The sequence below is a fragment of the Pelophylax lessonae genome (assembly GCF_965119305.1).
Source record: "Pelophylax lessonae genome assembly, chromosome: 9".
In the NCBI taxonomy this organism is placed as follows: domain Eukaryota; kingdom Metazoa; phylum Chordata; class Amphibia; order Anura; family Ranidae; genus Pelophylax; species Pelophylax lessonae.
In genome coordinates this window covers 256,333,373-256,359,916 of record NC_138776.1, presented here as the reverse complement: position 1 = coordinate 256,359,916, position 26,544 = coordinate 256,333,373, and the positions used below count along the sequence as shown (strand labels likewise).

The 26,544-nt window shown below is 44.0% G+C and overlaps 3 protein-coding genes across 5 annotated transcripts; all 3 read right to left on the bottom strand.

Annotated features, from left to right (window-relative positions):
- Window positions 1-836: 836 nt before the first annotated feature.
- Window positions 837-26,104, bottom strand: LOC309562662 (uncharacterized protein). Of its 2 annotated transcripts, none has more exons than XM_082266938.1 (7): window positions 26,055-26,104; window positions 17,520-17,641; window positions 17,107-17,250; window positions 16,936-17,020; window positions 16,508-16,605; window positions 3,499-3,640; window positions 837-2,228 (listed from the first exon to the last, which is right to left on the bottom strand). In XM_082266938.1, the coding sequence occupies exons 2-7, from the start codon at window positions 17,592-17,594 to the stop codon at window positions 913-915; spliced, it is 1,860 nt and encodes a 619-aa protein (XP_082123064.1). In that variant the 5' UTR covers window positions 17,595-17,641; window positions 26,055-26,104; the 3' UTR covers window positions 837-912. The 2 variants fall into 2 exon arrangements, with proteins under 2 accessions (XP_082123064.1, XP_082123065.1); XM_082266939.1 differs by lacking the exon at window positions 26,055-26,104 and adding an exon at window positions 19,073-19,483.
- On the bottom strand, window positions 3,706-9,626 carry LOC309563404 (oocyte zinc finger protein XlCOF29-like; the record flags this gene model as incomplete). The annotated part of the gene is made up of 5 exons (XM_082267798.1): window positions 9,522-9,626; window positions 6,238-6,358; window positions 5,609-5,752; window positions 5,443-5,521; window positions 3,706-3,842 (listed from the first exon to the last, which is right to left on the bottom strand). Exons 2-5 carry the CDS (start codon window positions 6,310-6,312, stop codon window positions 3,706-3,708), a joined length of 435 nt encoding a protein of 144 aa, XP_082123924.1. The 5' UTR covers window positions 6,313-6,358; window positions 9,522-9,626.
- On the bottom strand, window positions 14,622-16,228 carry LOC309562751 (uncharacterized protein). Of its 2 annotated transcripts, none has more exons than XM_082267042.1 (2): window positions 15,995-16,228; window positions 14,622-15,891 (listed from the first exon to the last, which is right to left on the bottom strand). In XM_082267042.1, exons 1-2 carry the CDS (start codon window positions 16,125-16,127, stop codon window positions 14,675-14,677), a joined length of 1,350 nt encoding a protein of 449 aa, XP_082123168.1. In that variant the 5' UTR covers window positions 16,128-16,228; the 3' UTR covers window positions 14,622-14,674. The 2 variants fall into 2 exon arrangements, with proteins under 2 accessions (XP_082123168.1, XP_082123167.1); XM_082267041.1 differs by having other exon boundaries at window positions 14,622-15,894; window positions 15,995-16,227.
- Window positions 26,105-26,544: the final 440 nt, after the last annotated feature.

The following is a 26,544-nucleotide window of genomic DNA, read 5'->3' as shown; positions in this document are numbered from 1 at the left end:
AACGGCACCATTTTTAAAATAAAAAGCATTTAATCTCCACAATCTCCTTGATATTGGTGTGGTCAAATGCTTTTAAGGGCAGAGGAGGGATCTGGAGTTACTATATCAAAGAGCCCAACAAAACCAATCCGGTCAATGCTTTTAAGGGCAGAGGAGGGATTTGCAGTCTTATGGACCTCAGATCCCTCCATAAGGAGTACCTGTCACATGCCTATAGCTGTTATAAGGGACGTTTACATTATTTGCGACAGCAATTAAAGTGCCCCTGTCCTGTGCTTGCGCACAAAGGCGAAAACACACGTCGGTCCCGTACACACGCAAACAGCGATTGTCCCACACATGTGAGATATCACCGTAAACGTCAGATCATGGGCAGTAATTCTAGAACCAGATATACTGTGTAAATCTACAGTGATAACCTGTAAATGTTTTTAAAGCATCGCCTATGGATAGTAAAATTTGCGTTGTTTGTTGCGGTTCCACGGGCTTGCACAAATTTAAAGCATGACATGTTTGGTATCTATTTACTCGGCGTAACATCATCTTTTATATTTTGCCGAAAATCGGGTTATGTATCATGTGTTTTTGCATTCAAATTAAAAAAAAAGTGTAATTTTTCCTAAAAATATTGCGCAAATAACGTGTGACATAAAAAAAATTGCAAAACCCACCAATTTATTCTATAGATCCTCTGCTTTATAAAAATATATAATGTTTGGGGGTTCTAATAAATTTTCTAGCAAAAAATTGTTACATGTAAACAAAAAGTATCAGAAAAGGCCTGGTCTTCAAGTGGGTATCAAGCAGAATGAACAGAGGCAGAGTTGGGTCAGCGCTGAGGCCACACTTTATTACACATTTTTAGTCTTTGCTTAAACAAATGCTACCTACAAAACTTGGGATTGTTCTTCATCAGAGACAGTGAGAGTGACCTTCCTGGTGCTGACCAGAAAGAGACTTCCGGGGACACCTGCCACACTCTGAACAGGAAGATGACTTCTCGCCCGTGTGAACTCTCTGATGGGCGACGAGGTGAGCTTTCTGTGTAAAGCATTTCCCGCACTCACTGCAGGAAAAAGGCTTTTCACCCGTGTGTGTTCGCTGGTGCCTCTGAAGATCAGACTTTTTGATGAAACTTTTATAGCATTCGGAACAGGCATACGGCCGCTCCCCTGTGTGTATGCGCTGATGAATAGCGAGCTGTCCTTTCTCCAGGAAGCACCTCCCGCACTCCGGACAAGAAAACGGCTTGTCTCCTCGGTGAAGGCGCTGATGTTTGACAAAGGCTGACCGCTGGAGGAAGCATTTTCCGCACTCAGAGCACGAAAACGGCTTCTCGCCAGTGTGAATCTTTTCGTGAATCCGTAAATAGCATTTTAACGTAAAGCTCTTCCCGCACTCTCCACATGTGAAATCTTTGTCCCCGTTGTGAATCCGGAGATGGGTCAGGAGGGATGACTTCCTTGAGAAGCATTTCCCGCACTTAGAACATGGGAACGGTTTCTCTTCTGTGTGGATGGACTGATGCGTGGCAAGGTTGGTCTTGGTGGTAAAGCATCTTCCGCACACCGCACAGGGGAAGGGCTTCTCGCCAGTGTGGACTCTCAGATGTTGGATGAGTTTTGATTTCACTGGAAACCGTTTCCCACAATCAGAACATGAATAAGGCTTTTTCCCGGTGTGAGTCCTCCGGTGTTGGTCAAGTTCTTCTTGCTCCTCAAAGCTTTTCCCACAGTCCGAACATATAAATGAGATTATATCAGTGTCCGTTTTTGGATCTTCAGCAATATTTGATGCCCTTGCAAGACATTTACTCTTTTCAGTACATGGACCAGGTTCATCCTTCTCTGACTTAAAGACAGGTTGGTTTTCGGGGATAGAGGGATCCAATGATCCTGGAGAAGCTGTTTCTAAGCTATTGGAAGGAGATTCCTCTGGTTTAGAGGCATCTGGTGATCTAGATATTGGAAAGATTACTGGGCTGACACCTTGTGAGTTATCAGCAGAGGTTTCCTCAAAATTAGGAGAAACAGGTGGCCTATTCATGATGTGAGGTCCTGAAAATGTAGCTGGAGGAACACTATCTGCCTGATCTGAAGAAGATTCCTCCTCATTAGAGAGATCTGATGAACTTTCCTCACTGTGATGGCTATTTTGTGAAGCGGGATTTTCTCCTTGACAATCTTGAATTATGATGTTATCTTCTAGGTCACAGTTGAGGTGCCCATCTGAGGTTTATAAAAAAAGAAACAAAAAAAAAAACAATTTATAACATAATAGAGGTTACTACAGCTACCCAATAGTCTACCAGGAACATGGTCACGGTCCTATTACCAGCTAATAGCATTCTAACTGTGGAAAAAGCTGTGCTTCATCAATAGACCTAAACAATGACTTAATAGAAGTTAAATCAAATTTCTTATAAAACGCGTAGGACGCGCCTATGACATGGCTTTATCAGGCATAGAGTCCAGCGCTGAGGATCAATCTCCTATAAAGAAATTAGTCACTACAATGATGCAATTTGAATGTTTTTGCTATATGGGCCCAACTTGTGAGTTCTTAATAAAGGCTTAGTTTTTACATCTAGTAGGGAAAGGAAGTCCTAAAAGTCGCACATCACAGCAAAACCCTGTAAGGAGGTGTATGACAGCCTCAACTTGGGCTCCAACTAGGCTACTTACCCTAATTGGAGCCCAGGGTGAGGCTGTTATACACCTCCTTACAGGGTTTTGCTGTGATGTGCAACTTTTAGGACTTCCTTTCCCTACTAGAAGCCGCACATCACAGCAAAGCCCTGTAAGGGAGTGTAAGACAGCCTTAGCCTGGGCTCCAGCCAGGCCACGCCCCCTGGTTGGAGCCTAGGCTGAGGCTGTTATACACCTCCTTACAGGGTTTTGCTGTGGTGTGTGACTTTTAGGACTTCCTTTCTCCATTAAATCTTTTGAGCTGGGATGAGCTCTGTCCTTACCAGCACCCCTAGCAGTTTTTCATGCAAGAGGACCTGGTGGAGCCTTGAGTGGCACCTTGCTTTGGGTCACACTTATTTTTTTACATACTTCACGATGGATCTGTGCTGTTTTTCATTTTGATGGTGATGTCCAGAGGTGACGGAGGTGGTCCATACTGGAGATGGAGCCTAGACCAGGGTGAAATTTGGTGAACAGTGAGCTTTATCGCTGTTGACCATTTATAATCTAATGGTCCATGTCATTTGGTAAAAAAGCTCTTTAATGGTGGTACACAGTGGTGGAAGCACTGGTTTACACTTTGAAAACAGAAGTGTGGATACATATCGAGTTATTTGATGGAAACCTTATGAAGTGGTTTTTGAATTTGTCACTGCACGTTAAGTTGTATATGGTTCTTATTTAAGCACTTTATACATACAAAATTTGTATGTGTATATGTTTATTTTATATTATTGAGAATTTAATGCTGCTTTAAGAAATTTTATATAATGACTTAAAATAAAGCTTTTCAAAAGCGATTACTCACCCGTGCTGGCCTCTGGAAAAATGCCTTCCTCTTTAATGGTCACCCTCACTTTAACTTTATCTTTAGAGTGCGGACCACCTATCATACACATCTCTACAGCTTCTTCTTTACCTTCAACTTTTACATCGGCCGACTCTTGAACCTAAACCCATAAAAATAATAAAAAAAGTAATATCTTTACAATAAAAGACTACATACAACATGGGTTCAGATCATCTCTAAAGATCTTACAAGATGGAGACAATGAGACCCTACCTGATGATGGTGAGGGATCTTATGATGTTCCTGTGTGGAATACAGAAGATGAGGACATCTCTCTGGTGGGTTCCCATTACTGGATCCATCTGTAGGAAACACATACTGAAAGAGTGTATCAACGTGCCTTACTAAAAAATTATATTTCATATTACATTTTGTTAGGGCTCATTCTACGATGGAATGTGGGCCCTTGCTAATGTCATTAACGAGCCAGACTAACACTCATTCATACACCTTGGACAGCAGACAGCTGTATTTTGCATATAGATGGCAAGACGTTGGACCTTTTCATGTACAAGGACCTTTTCATGTACTGTTTCTGTGAGATATGTTCTATTGTTAAATTGACTCATGAACTGTAACCAGTTTCAAGCAGTTTTTGCCGCCAAAATATCCTTTAAATGGGAGAGCGAAACTTGAAATAAACAGTTGTGTCTGTACTAAGCTTGAGTGCTATGTGTCGTCACACCTCCTGGCCAGACGAGAGAGAATTCACTATCTAGGGAAATTGGGACTGAAGGGCCGTATATCATCTTGTAAATTGCCTCCTGACGAGATTTGAGCTAACACATACACTGACTGAATACATTGTTTCTATGTGTTTATCAGATGATAGGGGATCTAGGTGGTGCTGCTAATTCAGTGGTGGACAATCTAGGCAAGCCCTCAAAACAAACTGTTGACACAATGCTGGTTGCTAAAACAAACTCTTACTTCTACTACTGTATATTTCTATGCCAGGGGTCAACAAAAATACGGCAAAACCATCCCAAAATTAGGGTCAGGGTCATCTACTGATAGGAACATGATGTAAGGGGATTTCTCGTGGGGACCTTGATGCAAGGGGGGCTCTGAAGAAAACCCAGACTTAAGGGGGGGACTATGACAGTGGCGAAACTACCAGGGTCGCAAAGGTCACACAGGTGACAGGGCCCTGGCGTTCCACCACTGTGGGGGAAACCCACTGATGGGAACATGATGCAAGGGGATCTCTGATGGGGACCTTGATGTAAGGGGGGCTCTGAAGAAGACCCTGACTTAAGGGGGAGATTATGACAGTGGTGGAACTACCAGGGTTGCTAATATCGCACTTGTAACTGGGCCCTGGTGTTCTGCCATCATGGGGGAAACCCGCTGCGGGATTGTAAGGTTCGGTTCACACTGTTGCAACACCAATGTCGCGCGACTTGCTTGCGATTTCCTTGGACTTGCTTGTGATTTCCTTGTGACTTGTGATTTAACACTGCAGTCTATGGCACTCAAATCGTCCATTGAAATTAATGTGTTTTGACTTGTCACGCAACCTTATGTGTTACAGGGGCTTATAAAGGGCCCGTGATGGGAGTAAATTCCCCAGGATCAGTGGGAAGGACACTGAGCCAAGAGAAAAGGGTATCAGGCTCAAAGGGAAGGGCACAGGAACAAAGGACCCCAGGACCGATGGAAAGGGGGCTCACCATGGTTTCTTGCACTGAGTCCCTGAAGGTTCTAGTCAAACCTCTAGACTATGATATGGACTCTAAGATAAGGACTCTAAGGCCTCTTAAGGTGGACTCTAGGGTAGGGGGCTCTGATGGGGACGCTGATGTAAGGGGGGCTTTGTTTTACTGAAGTTCTGTTTATCAGATGATGGGGGATCTAAGTAGATCTTCAGATGAGGAAAGGTATAGTCTTCTGTTGACTCACCAGTAGTTGGAATGATCTGCTGAATCTCTGAGTTCTCATCCTTATATAGATCCTTAGAATCTTCTATGTACTCCCAACCCTGTATCAAGAAAAAGCAATATATAGACACCAAATTATTAAAATGCCGCTAACTGGATACTTTCCCATAATTCTGAGTATCGCTTACCTCTCCTGTCAACAGTTTAAGGATCCTATTAGTGACTTCGAGAATCTTCTTGTTGGTGTTACTCTCAGATGCCAAGAAGTGAGATGAGTCCATGTTGATGGGATATTGTGCATCACCTGATGTTTTCTTGACCACTGTGTAGTCCTGTATATAGAAAAACAACTTTTACTAAATTAATTCACAGAAGATGTTTCTCTCCTTTCCAGTCACATTTGTATTTTAATAATAGAGTGATGTCATGTGACCTCCCAGAATCCTCCTCACTTCTACGGTCAGGTCTGTGTTTTATTCATAGAGATAAGAGTGATGTCATGTGACCTCCCAGAATCCTTCTCACCTCTCCAGTCAGGTCTGTGTTTTTTTAATAGAGATAGGAGTGATGTCATGTGACCTCCCAGAATCCTCCTCCCCTCTCTGGTCAGGTCTGTGTTTTATTAATAGAGATAAGAGTGATGTCATGTGACCTCCCAGAAGCCTCCTCACCTCTCCGGTCAGGTCTGTGTTTTATTAATAGAGATAAGAGTGATGTCATGTGACCTCCCAGAATCCTCCTCACCTCTCCGCCCAGTTCTTTGTTTTATTAATAGAGATAGGAGTGATGTCATGTGACCTCCCAGAATCCTCCTCACCTCTCCAGTCAGCAGGTAGATGATCTCCAACGTAAGATCTAATAACTCTTTTATGTATATTTTGTGCTTGTCCATTGCTTGCTTGGAGGACACACATGTATCTGTGTTGGAGCAACTGTCCCTGAAGTGTAGATCCAAGAAAACATCATTATATGGTCAAGAGATAGTTGTGCATCACATAATATTAAACAACATTGGTCCATGGGTGGTAGATCAGCATTACCAACAAAACGCTTCATGGTAGTTTGCTAAATAGGCAGGTGTTCAGCAAATTGCGAATACTAGGGTCAAGAATGGACCTCTTTTCCTCTAATAACCTATGAGAAGAAGACCAATATAAGCTGTACAAGGTGGAATGTGTTGTGCCAAAATGTTGGAGGGGAGAAAATGAGGAGTTTACTCCATCCTTCATAGAAGGACTCTCTACAGTGATTAGAGATTATTATTTACCATTGTGGACTATATGGGGTCTCGATGAAACAACAACGTCCGGTGGACCATCCAGGATTAAAATGTTTGCCAAAACAGAAAATTATCAGGATTTCTGAAGAGTGGTAAAAGAACGGAAACGTGAAAAAAATAAAAAACGAGGACTCTGCTTTAATAGAGGGTCTGCCGAGGTCTTACCTTGCCCTCCTGTTGGCAGCCATCTTGGACATGTGCAGACTGCAGCGTCTTATAAACTCTGATTGCATCATCACTTGCCTGCTGCTTGGGCGTCGCACAGTGATGATGCTGCACATCTGACTATATCAATCACCTGATTAGTTGCAGTCCTTGCCCTTGCGTTTGTGCTCCAAGGTGCATCACTGTTAGCAGTCTTCTGTACTCCATGTTCCTCCATGTCTGACCAGGCTTGGCTGATGACTCTTCTGGTTCTCGACCCTGCATCGGCAGATGACTTGGCATTGGCAGACTACCCACTTCTGGACTCGACCCCGGCTTGGATAACTACCTGCTTTTGGACCTGACCCCAACTGCTCCTTTCTCTTGCTGTGTGTTTATTGTTATTTGCTCCAATAAACTGCCTTATTTTACCTGCATCTCTGTCTGGTTTCCTGCACCCTTACAAGGTCACTGACCTGGAACACGTCTACATGCCAAGAAAGCCAGAAGAGAGTTCAAACTTTGCTTATTTGCTCATGGTCAAAGTTTCTAATTTGGAAGCCATTGGATCAGCCTAACAGCCAAGAGAGGTAACCAATGGCAGCTTCCATGTTCACTTGGTAAGGGTTGACTCAAGGCGTGAGGGCAGCTTAAAACACCTTTTAAGGTTTTTTATTTTTCTGTATTCCCAGTTAGAAGATTTTTTTCCCACTTCCTGTGGATACTCTGGGACTGGAAGTGAGGGGAATCTCTACAACAGGGATGCAGGCAAAAACTAGATCACTTTTAGAGTATATTGGGGAAGGGTCAGAACCTATCATTTATTACTATTTGTGTGGAGAAAATTCCTCTCACTTATAGTGTAGTCACCAGAAAGAAAGCGAGTGAAGATCTCTGGAGTGGGGGGACCAAAAAAAAAAAGAACTAAAGGCAGACAGAAGTTCTAGTGGGGAACATGCATTATGGCAATTTTACCAGATTATGAAGTGTGAGGGGCATCAATTATGGCAAATATGCCAGTTTGTCAAATTTGAGGAACATTATAATGGCAATTTAGCCAGTGTATGAAAAGTGAAGAACATCAATTACAACAATTTTGCCGGTTTATTAAGTGTGAGGAACATCAGTTTCGGCAGTTTGGCCAGTTTATGGAATATGACATGAGGAATACCACATACGGCAACTTTGCCAGCGTATGAAATGCGAGGAATATCAATTACAGCAATTTTGCCATTTTTGTAAGCGTCAGTAACATCAGTTTTGGCATTTTGGCCAGTTTTTGAAGTGAGAGGAATATCAATGACAGCAATTTTGCCAATTTATACATTGTGAAGAACATCAATAATGACAATTTTTCCAGTTTATTACAAAGTTGTAAGTGTGAGGAGCATCGGTTTTGGCAGTTTAGCCAATTTTGCCAGTTTATGAATTGTGAGGGATTTCAATTACAATAATTTTTCCAGTTTATGAAGTGTGAGAAAGATCAATAATGGCAATTTTGCCAGTATATACAGTGTGAGGAACATTTTGCCAGTTTATTAAGTGGGAGGAACATAAATTTCTGCAATTTTGCCAGTTTTTTTTTTACGTTGTAAGCATGAGGAACATTGGTTTTGGCAGTTTGGCCAGTTTATGAAGTGAGAGGGACATCAATTACAACAATTTTGCCAGTTTACAAAGTGTGAGGGACATCAATTTATGGTAATTTTCTCAGTTTATAACGTAGGAGGAACATTAATTTTCGGCAATTTTGCCAGTTTATTACAATGTCGTGAGTGAAAGGAACATCGGTTTTGGCATTTTGACCAGTTTATGAAGTGTGAGGGACAATTACAATGATTTTGCCAGTTTATACAATATGAGGAACATCAATTTACAGAAATTTTGCCAGTGCATGAAGTGCGAGGAACATCATTGAAAGCAATTTTACCAGTTTTTATAGTGTGAGGACCATCAATTTCTGCAATTTTGATAGTTTATTACAACCTAGTAAGCACGAAAAACATCAGTTTCGGCAGTTTATGAAGTGTGAGGAACACCAATTACAACAATTTTGCCAGTGCATAAAGTGCGGGGGAACATCAATAAAGGCAATGTTGCCAGTGTATGAAGTGTGAGGAACATCAGTTTATGGCAATTTTGCCAGTTTATTAAGTATGAGGAACATCAGTTTCGGCGGTTTGGCCAGTTTATAAAGCCATTCCTATCCAAATTCCGACACAGGTGGAAATATCTATTTCGTTTATAGTCCCCCCAATTCTAAAAAAAGACCTTCTGCTGAAGGTCTTCACTGAACTTCTTTGACACGTCAATAGTCGTTTTTTCTTTACCAAATTGTTTCACACTCTTTGTATGCTTCACATCAACATCATAACGTTCCCCCTCAAAGTTTAGTGATTGGAAATATACTATTCGAAATTCGGCAACTGAACAGAATGCTGCCATTTTCCAGCGACCTTTATAAACGGGCAAAATATTTTACAAAGCAAGATTTAAAACATTCCATGTGTAGTAAAATGTTCCCGTACAACTTTCTAAAATATAGAGAATCGGGGTAATTCGTGCTTAAATCCGCACAGCTCCAAAGCGACCGAACATTACAGCTTGTGGAAAAGGGACCAAAACCTCGACACATATAATACTCCAGGCAGCCTGGATGTGCAGTGAACAAAACATACCTTTCCCGAGGATTTGGGCTTCAGCCGATGATGTCACAGGAAGCTGGTGTGGAGGACTATGGGTAGCGTAGTTTCTCTAATAGATTCTGTATAGGCTCAGTGTTTTGGCAGGAGATTAACCCTTTGTTAATGAAGGTTTTGAGCTTACGTAGGGAGGTCTCAAGCTCATGGATGAGGCAACAACGAGCCAGGGGTTCAAATTCAGATACAAAGGGATTAGGAATCTCTAGCCAAGACTAAAACTGATTAACCCTTACCTGGTATTCTAAGTATTAACCCCTTATGGCGAAAGGGGTGATGGGACCGGTTGCCATGATCTTAGTTTTCTTAATGTTCAATGTCAGGCCAGTCTTTGCGCTCTCCTGTTTCACCTTCATTAAGAGACTCTTTAGTTCCTCTTCACTTTCTGCCATTAGTGTGGTAGCATCAAGGCATTAATCCTCCCAAAAACAGGCCCATTGCTTGCATGAGGGCTGAGGAGCACTGAGGCAGGGTGCTGGGATGTTTTCAGTAAGCAATGTACAGCACCCTGCCAGCCCCTCCCACCAGCCATGAACTGCCTGCACTGCATGGAGAACCACAGAGACCCAGTGATGACATCTCTGGGTCCAAAATAAGGTATATAAACAAGGTATATAGAGGAAATGGATAGGTTTTATTTAATTATTTGTATGGCAAAGGGGAGGGGGGTATAAACAGATGAAATTACATTAGCTTTAATGTTGTATTTGGACTGTAGATGAACATTGGAGGGAAGTGTAGATGTAGATTGGGTATGAGAAAGGTCTCCCTTTGGTCGCACGTCTGAAATATCCCTCTGAACAATGTGTTAGGGGCAACCTCAGCCTGCATCCCAACCAGTCCATGCCCCCAACATGTTTCACTCCACCCCCGGAGCCTAATTATGGGGATGTAGGCTGCAGATTGGGTATGAGAAAGGTCTCCCTTTGGCTGCACATCTGAAAAATCTCTCTGAACAACGTGTTAGTGGCAACCTCAGCCTGGACTCCAACCAGGCCATGTCCCCAATGCGTTTTACTCTGCCCCTCTGAGCTTAATCATGGGGATGTAGGCTGCAGATTGGGTATTAAAAATGTCTCCTTTTGGTCACACATCTGAAAAATCCCTCTGAACAATGAGTTATTGGCAACCTCAGCCTGGACTCCAACCAGGCCATGCCCCCAACGTGTTTTGCTATGCTCCTCAGAGCTTAATCATGGGGATGTAGGCTGCAGATCACTATTTAGTATACCCAGAGCTGCAGTTGATTTTGTATTAGAGCCGTATTGTAGTATTATTTATTTACAGCCCCAGTTTGGAAGCTCCTATAGCTGAAGCCTAGTACACACTATTGGAAAATTTGACAAACGATCATTATTTTGGATTTTCCACAAAGGTGCGTATCGTAATGTAACCGAAAATATTATTAATCTTGTATGAAAATTCCCAAACAACAAAGGTAAACATAGCTCCATACTAACAGTGGAAGTGATATAATTATAGTGCACATGACCCTTCCAGCCACGTGCACCAAATACGTTCAATTATTTCTGTACTCTACACATTAACCACTTCCCGGTGGGTGGACGTCCATGGATGTCCTTGGCTTTCATCTGTTATACCGGGATGATGCATGCAGGTATCTTTTTTTTTTGAGCCAGCAGTTCCCTGTGTTGTAAAAGTCATCCTAGCGGCTGATTAGCTGCTGGACTGCTTTTACAGACAGCGGGGGTAGACGTGCCCCCTCCCTTCCTGGCACCCACCGGCATCTCTCCGAGCTCTCCTATGTGATCGGGAGCCCAGTATCCAATCTGGTGGTGCCGCCAGGTTACCATAGAGCTGGCCATGGACCAAATGGTCCCGACCATCTCTATGGTCCTGGGAGGCCGGAAGCGATGTCATGACGTCAACAATAAATAATATTTCCAGCACTATATTGACAAAATATATGTATTGAGAGTGACAAAAAAATTGCAACAATCGCCATTTTATTGGGTCTCTGCTAAAAAAAATATAAATATATATATATAATATTTGGGGGTTATAAGTAATCTTCTACGAAAAAAAATGTAAACAAAAAGTGCCAGAAAAAGCCTGGTCTTCAAGTTGTTAAAGCGTGACATGTTAGGTATCTATTTACTCGGCGTAACATCATCTTTTATGTTTTACCAAAAAAATGGGTTGTATATATTTTTTGCATTAACCACTTTAGCCCCAGCCCTATTTCGGACACTTTTTGTTCACAAGTTAAAACCAGTATTTTTTCCTAGAAAACTACTTAGAACCCCCAAACATTATATATATTTTTTTAGCAAAGACTCTGGAGAATAAAATGTCGGTCATTGCAAAATTTTTTGTCACGCGGTATTTGCGCAGCGGTCTTTAAAACGCCATTTTTTTGGAAAAAATTTGAAAAATCACATTTCACTGCATTTAAAAAATACTAAACAGTAAAGTTAGCCCATTTTTTTTGTATATTGTGAAAGATGATGTCACGCCTAGTAAATAGATACCAAACATGTTACGGTTTAAAATTGCGCCCCCCCGTGGGATGGCGACAAACTACGGTCAATAGAGATCTCAATCTGCGACGCTTTAAATTTATTTAACGGTTACCAGTTTAGAGTTAGAGTGTAGCTCTTTTTTTTTAATTATTGCCCACGCTCTGGCGATCGCGGCGATACCTCACATGTGTGGTTTGAACAGCGATTTCATTTGCGGCTCGACTTGCGTATACGTTTTTTTTTGTGCGCGAGCTAACGGTGACGGGGACGGCTAAATTTTTTTTTTTTTTTTTTCCTATTTATTTTTTCTTTTTTTTTAAACTTTATTACAGGTTTTTAAAAAAAAAAAAAAATCTGATCACTTTTATTGCTGTCACAAGCAATGTAAACATCCCTGGTGACAGCAATATGTCGTGACAGGTACACTTTATGGAGGGATCGAGGGTCTAAAAGACCCTAGACCCCTCCACTACACTTCCCTGTATGCAAAACGCCGAAAACGGCATTTTTGCATACAGCCGTTTTTCAAATCTGCCGCCTTTTGCAGCACAGTAACCCGGAAGTGACGTCATGGACGCCGCCTCCGGGTTACGTCATCGGAGACCCGATCGATGCCGTTTCCGGCATTCATCGGGACTCCATCCAGCCGGCGGACGTGCCGGCTGGGTGCTCGGGGCTCCCGGTGGGACGGTAGCCCCGAGCAAAGCCGCGGAAGGCGGCGGGAGGGGGGGGAAGTCCCCTCCCGCCCCCCCGGGTAACGATCGAGCGGCTCCCGAGCCGCATCGATCATTACCGACGGAAAGCCGACCGTCGGCTTCAAACAACGGTACCGGGATGATGCCTCTAGCTAGAGGCATCATCCCGGTATAACCACTCAAAGTCAGCCGACGTAGAGGTTACGTGACTGGTAGTAAAGTGGTTAAAATTCATTAAAGTGTATTTCTTCAGAAAAAAAAAAAAAATTGCATTTGAAAAATCACTGCATTATTACCCTGTTACATAAAAATTTGCACCCACCATTTTATTCTTTAGGGTCTAAAAAAAAAAAACAATTGGGTTATATATTGTGTTTTTTTGCATTAAAATTCATTAAAGTGTATTACGCCCCCCTCCTCAAAAAATTGCATTTGAAAAATCGCAAAATACTGTGTGACATAAAAAAATTGTAAACGAACACTATTTTATTCTTTAGGACCCCTGCTTATAAAAAAAATATGTATAACGTTTGGGGTTTTGAAAGAACAAAAAGTCTGGAATTTGATGCACTCTACGATATCTTTTTTATAAACAAGCAAAAAATTTGGGGGAGCATACCCATGTATTTCTAAAGCTGGTGCAGCTATGAACCAAAAGACATGTATATTAAAAAAGAATAGCGCACACATGCAAAAGAAATTATTACCAAATTTTCAAGACAATCCAATAATGGGGTACTTTGACGTAGTGGTGGGCTTGAGCACTATATGGCCATATGGTGGGACTAAATCCCCATTTTTATTTATGGATTGTCTTGAAAATTTGGTAATAATTTCTTTTGCATGTGTGCACTATTCTTTTTTAATACACATGTCTTTTGGTTCATAGCTGCACCAGCTTTAGAAATACATGGGTATGCTCCCCCAAATTTTTTGCTTGTTTATTATCTATTCGGTCTGACCAGACTACCGAGGCTGAGCAACCCTCACCCACCCCCCACACACACCTGTACTCTATCAGTGTCCTCTATCAAGTGGATATAGGAGGAGTCCCCTGTAGTGCATTTGCACATCTTTCCCAGCAAGGAGTATTATCTCCAAGGGTTAGAAAGGCTGGATTCATCTCTTTTTCATGGATAGTGTAGGACCCACTGATAATGGGGTACTTTGAGGCAGTGGTGGGCTTGAGCACTATATGGCCATATGGTGGGACCAAATCCCCATTTTTATTTATGGATTGTCTTGAAAATTTGGTAATAATTTCTTTTGCATGTGTGCACTATTCTTTTTTAATACAGATATCTTTTTTATGGTATCAAATCACATCACAGGTATAGAAGGAACAATAAATGGTGACGCGTTTCACGCTAAATACATTGCTTACTCAAACTTCCAATCCAATGTTCTCAGCAATTTTCTAGCAAAAATTTTTTAGATTTTTACATGTTGGAGAGAAATGTCAGAATTGGCCTGGGCAGAAAGCAGTCAAACGAAAATGAGAGGTTGTGTTAACTTACAATACTTTTCTAGCTTTCGTCTCTTCTAAACGTCATCTTTTTTCATCTGAAATCAGCTGTGGAAAGCTCTACGCTAACGTACAGATATTCGACCGATCGCTCCTCTTACGGAAATTTTCGTCTGAATATCGTATCATGTGTACTGGCCATTAGAGTTGGACCACACTCTATGAATGCACCTAAGCAGATTACATGTAGGGTACTCCTTGCAGGCAGGGGGATTGCCTTCTCTGAATTATTGCACCTTTGGAAGAAATGGACATGGACCAGATCCTGATAAGGAGAATAGATCTGGTAAGAGAAGTGAAGGAGGAGGTCAGGTTGGGTCAACATTTTTTTATTACATGTATATTGTCAGTACAAAATCAGAACACTCGGAATTATTTCCACCTGAGCGAAAGGACGTGGTCTTCCTGAGGAACAGGAAATTACTCATACTATGAGGAGCACGGTGGTTTCATGGCGGTGTGAACCTTTTGATGAGTAACCAGTTGGGCTTTTTGTGCAAAACATTTACCGCACTGGCTGCAGGAGAACGGCCTCTCACCTGTGTGCGTCCTCTGGTGCCTCCGCAAGGCCGACTTCTGGACAAAACTCTTGTAGCACTCCGAACAGGCGTACGGACGCTCGCCCGTATGAATGCGCTGATGGATAGCTAACTGTCCTTTATCGACGAAGCACCTCCCGCACTCCGCGCAGGAGTAAGGCTTTTCGCCTCGGTGAAGGCGCTCATGGATGACTAAAGCCCACCGCTGGACAAAACATTTTCCGCACTCCGAGCAGGAAAACGGCTTCTCACCCGTGTGGATCTTCTCATGGATTCGCAAATAATTCTTGAAGGCGAAGCTCTTCCCGCACTCATTGCAGGTGAAATCCTTGTTGCCGTTGTGAGTCTGTTGATGCATCAAAAGGGAGGACTGCCTAGAGAAACACTTTCCGCACTCCTTACACGGGAAAGGCTTCCTGTCCGTGTGGATGATCTGGTGGGAGGCCAAGTTGGTCTTCGTGGTGAAACATCTCCCACACACAGGGCAGGGGAAAGGCTTCTCGCCTGTGTGGACTCTGACATGCTGGATGAGTTTTGATTTCACAGGAAACCGTTTCCCGCAATCAGAACACGAATATGGTTTTTTTCCTGTGTGGGTTGGCCGATGGTCCTTCAGATCACTTTGCGATGCAAAGCTTTTTCCGCAGTCTGAACAGATGAATGAGCTGATGTCTGTGTCAATCTTCTGGTCTTCAGGAAGGCTTGACTCCCACGTAAAACAAGGACCAGGCTCATCCTTTTCTGGTTTGGAGACAGGCTGCTCTTCAGCATTAGAGGGGTCCAGAGATGTAACTGAACTAGGAAGTCCTGCATGTGTATCTGGGCTATCAGTATATGGTCTATCGGGAGAAGATCCCTCAGAACTAGAAGGATCAGGTGGTCTGCCTGCACCATGAAGTCCTGGATTCGGGCTAACAGTATGAGACCTATCTGAAGATGGCCCTTTGGGGTTAGGGGGGTCTGGTGACCTATCTTTGCTGTGAAGTCCTGCATTTGAGGTAAAAGTGTGTGTTCCTAAATTTTCTTGGGTGGTGACATCATCTTCACCATCACAGGTTGGAGATGAGGTAGGGCAACCCTTAGAGGTTTTCCTGATGTAGTGTTCCTCTGCTGGGGATATAAAGAAGGAACATGGTGAAGATGCCAAATTTTTTGCATCAGATCATCATCATCATATAAACATCTTTTGTAATCAACATATATTACCCACCTGTGCTGATCTCTGCAATAACCTCTTCCTCCTTTACAGTCACCTTAATTTCAGTGTTCTCCATCACGTGTTCTGGATCCCTCAAACATGTGTCATCTTTCTCTTCTTCACCTTCATTCTTCAATTCAGACATAGCTTCATTCTAAGGTTTCCAAAAAAAGGGACATATTATAGAACATAATCTAAGACTATATACCAAAATGTGGGTGCCGCTCAGGCATGAAGTGAAGCCCAGGCTACACCCTGGTGAGGGCTGGCTGGAAACGAGTTTGTCCAGGCTCCAAGCTGCAGCAAAATAGAGTAAAGAAGTCCATGCGCCGCACATCAATTGCAGACCCGTATATGGAGAGGTGACTGGTAACCTCAGGCCGACCAGGCCATGCCTGCAATGTGTTTTTCTCCGCCCCTCGGAGCTTAATTATGGGGAAGATTATGTTTGGCTTGTAATATCCACAAATCATTCCTATGGAATGTACAGTGAAAGGTCACGTTGAGGGTCTCAGCTCCACCTACCTGATGATGGTGAGGGATGATGTGACTTTCCTGTGTGGAATCCCAGGAATACAGAAAACGGGGACATCTGTCTGGTGGGTTCCCATTACTGGATCCATCTGTAGGAAACACACACTGACTGAATACATTGTTTCTATGTGTTTATCAGACGATGGGGGATCTGGTGGACAATCTAGGAGGACCTCCAAAACAAACTGTTGACATGCTGGTTGCTAAGACTAATGCTCGATTCTACTATATCTTTAGGCCAGGGGTCTCCAAGCCATGTCCCGCAGCTAGGGTCAGGGTCACCCACTGATGGGGAAATGATGTAGGGGGAGCTCTGATGGGGACCTTGATGTAAGGTGGAATGCTGATGAGGATTCTGATATAAGAGGGGCTCTAAGAAGGACTCAAATGGGGGCTCTTGGTGGATCTTATTTTCTTACCAGTTGATAGGAATGAGTGTTGACTCTCCATCTTCTCATCCTCGTATAAATCCTTACATTCTTCTACATATTTCCAACTAGGAACCTGACACACACAATGATACAGTCACCATCCAGACACATCCCTTGTCTGTTACTGGATAATGTCCCAGAATTCCCGACACCGCTCACCTCTCCTGTCAGCAGCTCAGTAATCCTATAGATGACTTCTAGAATCTTCTTCTTGGTTTTAATTTTGGATATCAAGGAGTAAGGTGGAAACACCAAGACAGGGCTCTGTCCATCATCTGATGTCTTCTTAACTACTGTGTAATCCTGTGTATGGCAAGAGAGTTAAAGTTATTACTTCCCAAAACCCTCCTCACTTCCCCGGTCAGGTCTGTGTTTTAATAATAGAGATAAGAGTGATGTCATGTGACCTCCTAGAATCCTCCTCACCTCTCCGGTCAGGTCTGTGTTTTATTAATAGAGATAAGAGTGATGTCATGTGACCTCCCAGAATCTTCCTCACCTCTCCGGTCAGGTCTGTGTTTTATTAATAGAGAAGAGAGTGATGTCATGTGACCTCCCAGAATTCTCCTCACCTCTCCGGTCAGCAGATAAATGATCTCCAGTGTAAGATCTAATATCTTCCTTATTTCATCCTTGTCCTTGTCCATTTTGTTGGCTCGTGGAACAGACTCTGGCCTCTATTTGAGCGGGTGACCTTAAGAAAACCAAAAATTACGAAGTTAAAAAAAAAAAAAAAAAAAAAAACTTAAATGGAGTTGTCAGTAAAATATTGTACATTAAAAAATGCTGGCAAGTAACATTAACACAACATCGTCAAATCAACTTTGCATGTTAATTGATCCAAGGCAATATGGAGACATAACTCTAAAGTATTGAAATAAGGAACCGGGTATTCAAGCAACAACCCATTTTTCTCTTTTAAAGCCCGTGGTGTGTGAACACACTCGAACTAACACCCGGTGCATAAAAAAGTGCACACACGCAAACCTGAGACACACAAAAAGTGCACTGGGCGTACACATGGCCCTCCTCCGAAAAGGAAAGGCCCTGACCCTGATCCCCCGGAGGGCAAGACTCCTGACAGGGACTGAGGTACTCACATGGTCCCACCTGGCCAAAACCAGGCAGACCCCGTTCTCTGGGAGGTCTGCCGAAACAGCCCACCCCAAGTACTAGGTGGGGCTCCCCCTAAGGGAGACCCCATGGGAGAGGGCAAACTAAGCCAGAAGGCCATATCCACCCCCTCCCAAGACTTTCAGGGCAGGCCCGAGGACCTGCGCCGTACTAATCATGCCGTGATAAAGTATACCGCCACATAAATAAAAACAAAACATGAACACACAACACAAAAAAAGAGTGGGGAAGGGGAAGTGGAGAAGTGCAGGTAAGTGTCAAGGTGCAAGACCTTGACAAGCCCCTCGGCCAGGAATAAAAAATTCCTCTGGTCCTGGCCAAAAGGCAGATCCCAAGAGGCAGGTGCAGAAAAAGTGTGTATGTGGTGCAGTGACCAAGGTGCCAAAAAAATCAAGATAAGCTACCCCTCACCAGTGAGAATTACGCCACCCCAGGGACACGTACACCATGAGCTTTTTTCGGTCCCGGCCTTCAGCCAGACCAGTGCAGCCTATCCCTACCAGCAGACATCGGAACTTGGACGGCTTAGGAAGAGCCTACCTTCAACTGGGGACAAGCCTTTTGCAAGGCCAGATTCAACCCAGGAGGAAAGGCCCTCCCATCACCATCCCCGTTCCTCAGCCAATTACATCCAGGAGCAATACTAACCAGCCTCCAGGACAGACCGACCGGCTTTCTTGCTCCCTTCAAACTGGTAAGAACAGCTTAAATTATTCAAATCAGGAGGCAGCGGACCCCACATGCTTTCCCGGACATGACCTACTTTCCATACCCTAGTGACGTCCAGGCGCTCCGGATTTCGGTCATGCCGGTACTAGCTAAGGTCCATACTAACTGATAAGAACAGATACTACACTTGATCTTAGCCAAAAGGCCGAAGAAGAGGGTACCTACCCTCAAAACAGCCATTGAAAGGTTGAGCCATTGAAGGTTGAGAAAGGCTGCTCTAGAAGATATCACATTCCAGCCATAAGCCTTGATGATGACCTACCACCTCCATGACCTCTTGTGATCATTGGTAAACTTCCTACTTGGTACCTGGCCTGCACCATCTCTTTCCATTTGGCCTTGTCTTTTGCCAGGTTACCGTTCTGCTTTACGTCAGGGCAGCTATTCATTTCCTGGATGTCATCCATCCATCATGTTCTTCTCCCTTTCCCGTTCTTTGTCTTGCCCTCTTGCACAGGTCTTCTCCAGCTGAGTTTCTTGAGATAAGGCCAAAAGAATTGGCAATTTTCTCTTCAATATTCCTTCTACAAGACCTGGTTCAGCTTCATTGACCCATCAATCATGACGATGTTCCTCCAGATGATTATATGGCTCCTTCTTTAACACCAACGTTCAAATCTTCTTTATGAGGGAAAACATTTCTGAGAACAGAGTGGAGCTGCATTGGTAGCAATCTCTTCTATGTTCCTCACCAGCTCTTTGGGTCTAATTGGTTAGTTTATAATTCGTAAAATGGGCTGAATAACATTAATTGTATAAAAAAAAAAAAAAAAGCATGCATGATGAATCTGTACCACAGTAGCCATGTCCCCCTCCTTCCTCCACATTGGTCTGATGTTAGGTTGGGATGCTCTTCCATGTTCCTCACCAACTCTTTGGGTCTCCAGAAGCTTTGTTTGGCCTTTGGCCATTCCGACTCTGTCATAATCATCATTGTTCTTCAGGTTTTCATGAGTCCATAGTCTGATTGGTTAGTTTATAATTCGTAAAATGGGCTGAATAACATTAATTGTATAAAAAAAGACAAACACGATGAATCTGTACCACAGTAGCCATGTCCTCCTCCTTCCTCCACATTGGTCTGATGTTAGGTTTGGATGCTCTTCTATGTTCCTCACCAGCTCTTTGGGTCTCCAGAAGACTTGGCCATTCCAGCTCTGTTAGCCTCATTGTTCTTCAGGTTTTCATGAATCCATGCCTGATTGGTTAGTTAATAATTCGTAAAATGGACTGAATAACAATAATTGTATAAAAAAAGATAAACATGATGAATCTGTACCACAGTAGCCGTGTCCTCCTCCTTCCTCTACATTGGTCCGATATTAGGTTTGGATGCTCCTCACCAGCTCATTGGGTCTCCAGAAGACTTGGCCATTCCAGCTCTGTCATCATCATTGTTCTTCAGGTTTTCATGAATCCATAGTCTGATTGGATCGTTTATAATTCGTCAAATTGGCTAAATAACAATAATTGTATAAAAGATACAGTACAAACATGATGAATCTGTACCACAGTAACCACGTCCTCCTCCTTCCTCTACAGTGGTCCGATGTTAGGTTTGAATGCTCTTCTATGCTCCTCACCAGGGTCTTCCTCCTTCCTCTATATTGGTCCTATGTTAGGTTTGGATGCTCCTCACCAGCTCATTGGGTCTCCAGAAGACTTGGCCATTCCAGCTCTATCATCATCATTGTTCTTCAGGTTTTCATGAATCCATAGTCTGACAGGTTCGTTTATAATTCGTCAAATTGGCTAAATAACAATAATTGTATAAAAGATACAGTACAAACATGAAGACGCTGTACCACAGTAGCCACGTCCTCCTCCTTCCTCTACATTGGTCCGATGTTAGGTTTGGATGCTCTTCTATGCTCCTCACCAGGGTCTTCCTCCTTCCTCTACATTGGTCCGATGTTAGGTTTGAATGCTCTTCTATGCTCCTCACCAGGGTCTTCCTCCTTCCTCTACATTGGTCCAATGTTAGGTTTGAATGCTCTTCTATTCTCCTCACCAGGGTCCTCCTCCTTCCTCTACATTATTATTATTATTATTATTATTATTATACAGGATTTATATAGCGCCAACAGTTTGCGCAGCGCTTTACAATGTGAAGGAAGACAATACAGTTACAATACAGTTCAAAACAGGAGGAACTAGAGGGCCCTGCTCGTTAGAGCTTACAATCTAGAAGGGAGGGTCAAGTGAAACAAAAGGCAATAACTGTGGGGGATGGGTTGATGGAGAAAAGGAGGTACATTTGTTAAGGGTTGGTAGGATAGGCTACTCTGAAGAGGAGGGTTTTCAGAGATCGCCTAAAAGTTAATAGAGTGGAGGATAATCGGACAGATAAGGGTAAGAAATTCCATAGGATTGGAGAGGCTCTGGAAAAGTCCTGGAGGCGAGCATGGGAGGAGGTGATGAGTGAGCTAGAGAGCAGGAGGTTTTGAGAAGAACGAAGAGAGTGACTAGGTTGGTATTTTGAGATGAGGCTGGTGATGTAGCTGGGGGCTAGGCTGTGGATTGCTTTGTAAGATGTTGTAAGTATTTTGAATTTAATTCGTTGGGTGAGCGGAAGCCAGTGGAGGGCTTGACAGAGAGGAGCGGCGGACACTGAGCGATTGGTGAGGTGGACGAGTCTGGCGGCAGCATTCGTGATGGATTGAAGGGGGGATAGCCTGTGTAGAGGTAAGCCAATGAGAAGGGAATTGCAGTAGTCGAGGCGCGAGATGACCAGGGAGTGAACTAGGAGTTTTGTTGTGTCTTTGGTTAGAAAGGGGCGTATTTTGGAGATGTTGCGGAGGCTGAGGCGGCAAGATTTGGACAGCGATTGGATGTGGGGTTTGAAGGAGAGTTCAGAGTCCAGGACAACACCTAAGACCTTGGCATGTGGGGATGGGCTGATGGTAATGCCATTGATATTGACGGAGAAATCAGGGGAAGGGGCACGCGGTGGAGGAAAAATTATAAGTTCGGTTTTGGATGGATTTAGTTTGAGGAAGTGGTGAGACTGATATCCAGACTGATATATCTGATAGTAAATTAGTGATGCGTGAGGAGACTGAGGGAGAGAGCTGAGGAGTGGATAGGTAGATTTGGGTATCGTCAGCGTAGAGGTGGTATTGGAAGCCGTGGGAGGCTATCAACTGACCTACAGAGGAGGTGTAGATTGAAAATAGGAGGGGTCCAAGAACAGAGCCTTGGGGGACTCCAACAGAGAAGGGAAGAGGAGAGGATGAAGTAGAATTGTAAGAAACGCTAAAGGTGCGGTTGGATAAGTAAGAAGATAACCAGTGAAGAGTACAGTCACGGAGACCAAAGGCATGGAGTTTTTTGAGGAGGAGGGGATGGTCAACCGTATCAAAGGCAGCAGAAAGGTCCAGAAGTAGGAGTACAGAATAGTGTCCATTGGTTTTGGCCGTTAGCAGATCGTTTGTCAGCTTTAGGAGTGCAGTTTCAGTGGAGTGTTGAGGCCGAAATCCAGACTGAAGAGGATCGAGGAGGCTATTCTCGGCAAGGTGGTCGCACAGTCGGTTGTAGACTAGACGTTCGAGGAGTTTGGATGAAAAGGGGAGCAAGGAAATAGGGCGTAGGTTGTTCAGATCGGTTGGGTCCAGTGAGGGCTTTTTAAGTATGGGGCTGACTAGTGCATGTTTTAGAGAGTTGGGGAAGATGCCAGAAGAGAGGGAGAGATTGAAGATGTGGGTTAGAGAGTGTAGAATAGGGCCAGAAGGTGAACGTAGCATTTGCGAGGGAACAGGATCCAGAGGGCAGGTTGTTAAGTGGACGTTAGAAGTAGTTTAGCAACCTCGGCTGTAGTGGCGGGGTTGAATGAGGGAAGTAATGATCGCACTTGTGGGCGTGAAGCATAAGGCATGGAGGAAGGTATCTGAACAGCAACAATTTCCTTACGAATTGTGTCAATCTTCTGTTTGAAGTGGTTGGCAATCTCCTGGGCAGTGAGTGAGTCAGTGGGAGGGGGTAGTGGAGGACGGAGTAGAGAGTTAAAGGTAGCGAAGAGTTGCCAGGGGCGTGATGACAGGCTGTTAATGAGAGTGATAAAATAGGTCTGTTTGGCAGTGTGGAGACTGGAATTGTATTTTTGGAGGGCGGATTTATATTGGTTGAAATCCTTCTGAGACCGAGTCTTACGCCATAGGCGCTCAAGAGCACGGCTATGCTTTTTCAGACTTCTAGTGTTATCGGTTTGCCAAGGTTGAAGGGGTCGGGGTCTGATTCGGTGTGTGGTGAGGGGGGCCAATGTGTCCAGGGAGGCTAAGAGTGAAGTGTTGTAGACAGAAGTGGCTAGGTTGGTGCAGGACAGGGGTGCAATATTGTCATAGAGGTGGCCGGTAGCAGAGTAGAGAAGAGAAGGGTTGAGATGGCGTAGGTTTCTGCGGGTAACTGTACGGTAGCTGGAGGGAGAGGAGTTGGAGTAGAGGGAGAGAGTGAAACTAATAAGGTAGTGATCAGAGAGAGGGAAAGGATTGTTGGAAAGGTTGTGCGGGGTGCATAGGTGGGAGAAAACAAGGTCAAGGATATTGCCTTCAGAGTGAGTAGAAGCGTGTATCCATTGCTTCAGGTCAAAGGAGGAGGTTAGATTGAGAAGTTTGGAAGTGGTAGGAGTGTTAATATTAACAGGGATGTTGAAGTCGCCGAGAATGATTGTGGGGATTTCAGAAGAGAGAAAGTAGGGTAGCCAGGCGGAGAAGTCATCAAGAAAGGTTGATACTGGTCCAGGGGGGCGGTAGATCACAGCTATCCTTAGAGAGATAGGGGAGAAAAGACGAATGCAGTGTACCTCAAATGAGGAGAGTGACAGAGAGGGAGGCGACTGAAGTACCTGAAAGGAGCTATGTGGGGCTAGAAGGATCCCGACACCCCCTCCCTTGCGTCCGTTGGGTCTAGGGGAGTGAGTCCATAGAAGACCACCTTGTTATAGGGCAGCAGAAGACGCAGTGTCGGATTCGTGCAGCCAGGTTTCGGTGATGGCGAGTAGATTAAATGAGTTAACGATGAAAAGGTCATGGAGAGAGGTGAGTTTATTACAGACGGAGCGGGCGTTCCAAAGGGCACAAGAGAAAGGGAGTCCAGTCTTGGGAAGAAGAGAGATAGGAACTAGATTGTGCTGACTGCGACTGCAGCCAGAGGGTGTAGGGTATGTGGTGTATTGAGCATGGGTAGATGGAGGCCCAGGGTTTGGGGATATGTCTCCAGAGGCCAGGAGAAGCAGAAAGGTGAGGGTGGTAATATGAGAGTGTGATTTATATGAGGGGACATGCCCCAGTTTCCTGGAGGATTTGTGTGCATGTGGATTTAGAAGTAGCAGGAGATGGTGAGTGCAGTAATAAGGTGAGGACAGAAGAAGTGAGGGTGATATATATAAGATGTGGGGTGGAGAAGAGGGGTGAAGTAGAGAGAATTTAAGGATGGAGGATAGGGCAGTCAGAAGAAGTGCCAGAGAGTGCATTTTACCAGGATAGAGCTGAAGAGGTTTATCAAAAAAAAAAAAAGGAGGAGATCACCTGCAGTATATGTGGTGTATATCTCAGCCTTTCCTGTGTTCCCTCACTTTGTGCATTCTCTGAAGTGCAGATTCAGAAGTGCGTCCCACTTAGAGAAATCGTCCCTACTTTGAGAAGAGAGCCCCCCGAGAGCAAACGTGCCCCCCCCTGCACACGTGCCTTCCCCAAGTGATGTGCTGATTTTATACTATTAGACCTGGGGTGGGGGCTTATCCAATTAGTAATCAGGAATTGATAAATTAGGACTGGACATATACTGCAGTTTCACTTCACAAAGATTTAAAGATAACTGGCAGATACCCCTTAGGCTCCATGTACACGGGACGTTGTTAAAAGTCCCTTTGAATGCTGGAATTTTTAGGACGTTTGAAACGTCCGTTCAGTCGCGTTTGTACCCGCGTTTAGCGGGCGTTTAGGGGCGTTTACGTTTAGAACCGTTCCTAGAGGTCAAAGAAATTATTCCCCTTTAAAATGGAAAAACGCGAACGCTAAACGCGGGTCATCGCGTTCGGACGCGTTCGGACGCGTTTGTGCGTTTGAAACGCCGGGAAACACACGTTCGAACGCAAATAATTGCGTTCTAAAAAAAGTCCCTGAACGCAACTGCCTGCAAATGACTGTAAACGACCTGGTGTACATGGACAGATAAGATAAAATGTAGATGGGTTCAGGGGCTTCTGAAAAAAACGCCCAACTGCTCCTAAACGGCCATTTCCAGCGTCCCGTGTACATGGAGCCTAAAGGTTAAAGGCTATAATGGTTGTAAATTTAAGGTAAGAAAACATAGGAGGGATAGGCTACGGATGGATAAGCAAGTAAGCATACCACATAAACTGTATAGAAAACGCAGGGTACAGGAATATTCAGTTTGGCTTGCAATCCTAGATGGACATACCACATAAACTGTATAGACTCTACATTGGTCCGATGTTAGGTTTGGATGCTCTTCTATGCTCCTCACCAGGGTCTTCCTCCTTCCTCTACATTGGTCCGATGTTAGGTTTGGATGCTCTTCTATGCTCCTCACCAGGGTCTTCCTCCTTCCTCTACATTGGTCCGATGTTAGGTTTGAATGCTCTTCTATGCTCCTCACCAGGGTCTTCCTCCTTCCTCTACATTGGTCCGATGTTAGGTGTTTGGATGCTCTTCTATGCTCCTCACCAGGGTCTTCCTCTACATTGGTCCGATGTTAGGTTTGGATGCTCTTCTATGCTCCTCACCAGGGTCTTCCTCCTTCCTCTACATTGGTCCGATGTTAGGTTTGGATGCTCTTCTATGCTCCTCACCAGGGTCTTCCTCCTTCCTCTACATTGGTCCGATGTTAGGTTTGGATGCTCTTCTATGCTCCTCTTTGGGTCTCCAGAAGACTTGGCCATTCCAGCTCTGTCATCATCATTGTTCTTCAGGTTTTCATGAATCCATAGTCTGATTGGATCGTTTATAATTCGTAAAATTGGCTAAGTAACAAAAGATACAGTACAAACATGATTAATATGTACCATAGTAGCCGTGTCCTCCTCCTTCCTCCACATTTGTCCTACGTTCAGTTTGATGTGGAGATCCATAGAAGTGACTGTCCTATGAGCTCCCATTAGATTATGATGTCATAGGGCACCATGGAAATGACATCAATGTGTAGGGTAACAGTATAGGTAGCGGTCACAGCGAGGGGTCAGGCACTGGCATTGTGTAGCCAGGAGGGAACACTAGAAGAACACATACCTGCACCTTTCCTGCTGCTCTGGGCTCTGGCTGATGATCTCTCAGGGAGGGGGAGGGGGGGGGGACGCACAGGAGTGTGGGTAATGTAGTTTTCTTCTATAGGCTCGGTCACGTGGCAAAAGCCTTGGGATGCCAAGATTAACCCTCACCTCCCTGTAGACTAATAGATGGGGGATTAACCCCTTCCTTGCACGTTTATTCTGGATTCATCCTAGGCTTATACTGAACCCAATAGGTCACTGTGAGTTAACCTTTGCCTGGCTGTAGACTCTGTTGGGGATTAACCCTTCCCTTGCCACCTATGCATGGTTTCACTGTGGATTAACCCCCGCCATGCTGTCTTTGCATTATTTTACTGTGAATTATCCCTTGCTTTGGTGTCAATAATTGGTTCTACTATAGATTAACCCTTGCCATACTGTCTATGCATTGTTTTACCATAGGTTAACCCTTGCCTTGCTGTCAGTGATTGGTTCTATCTATGATTAAC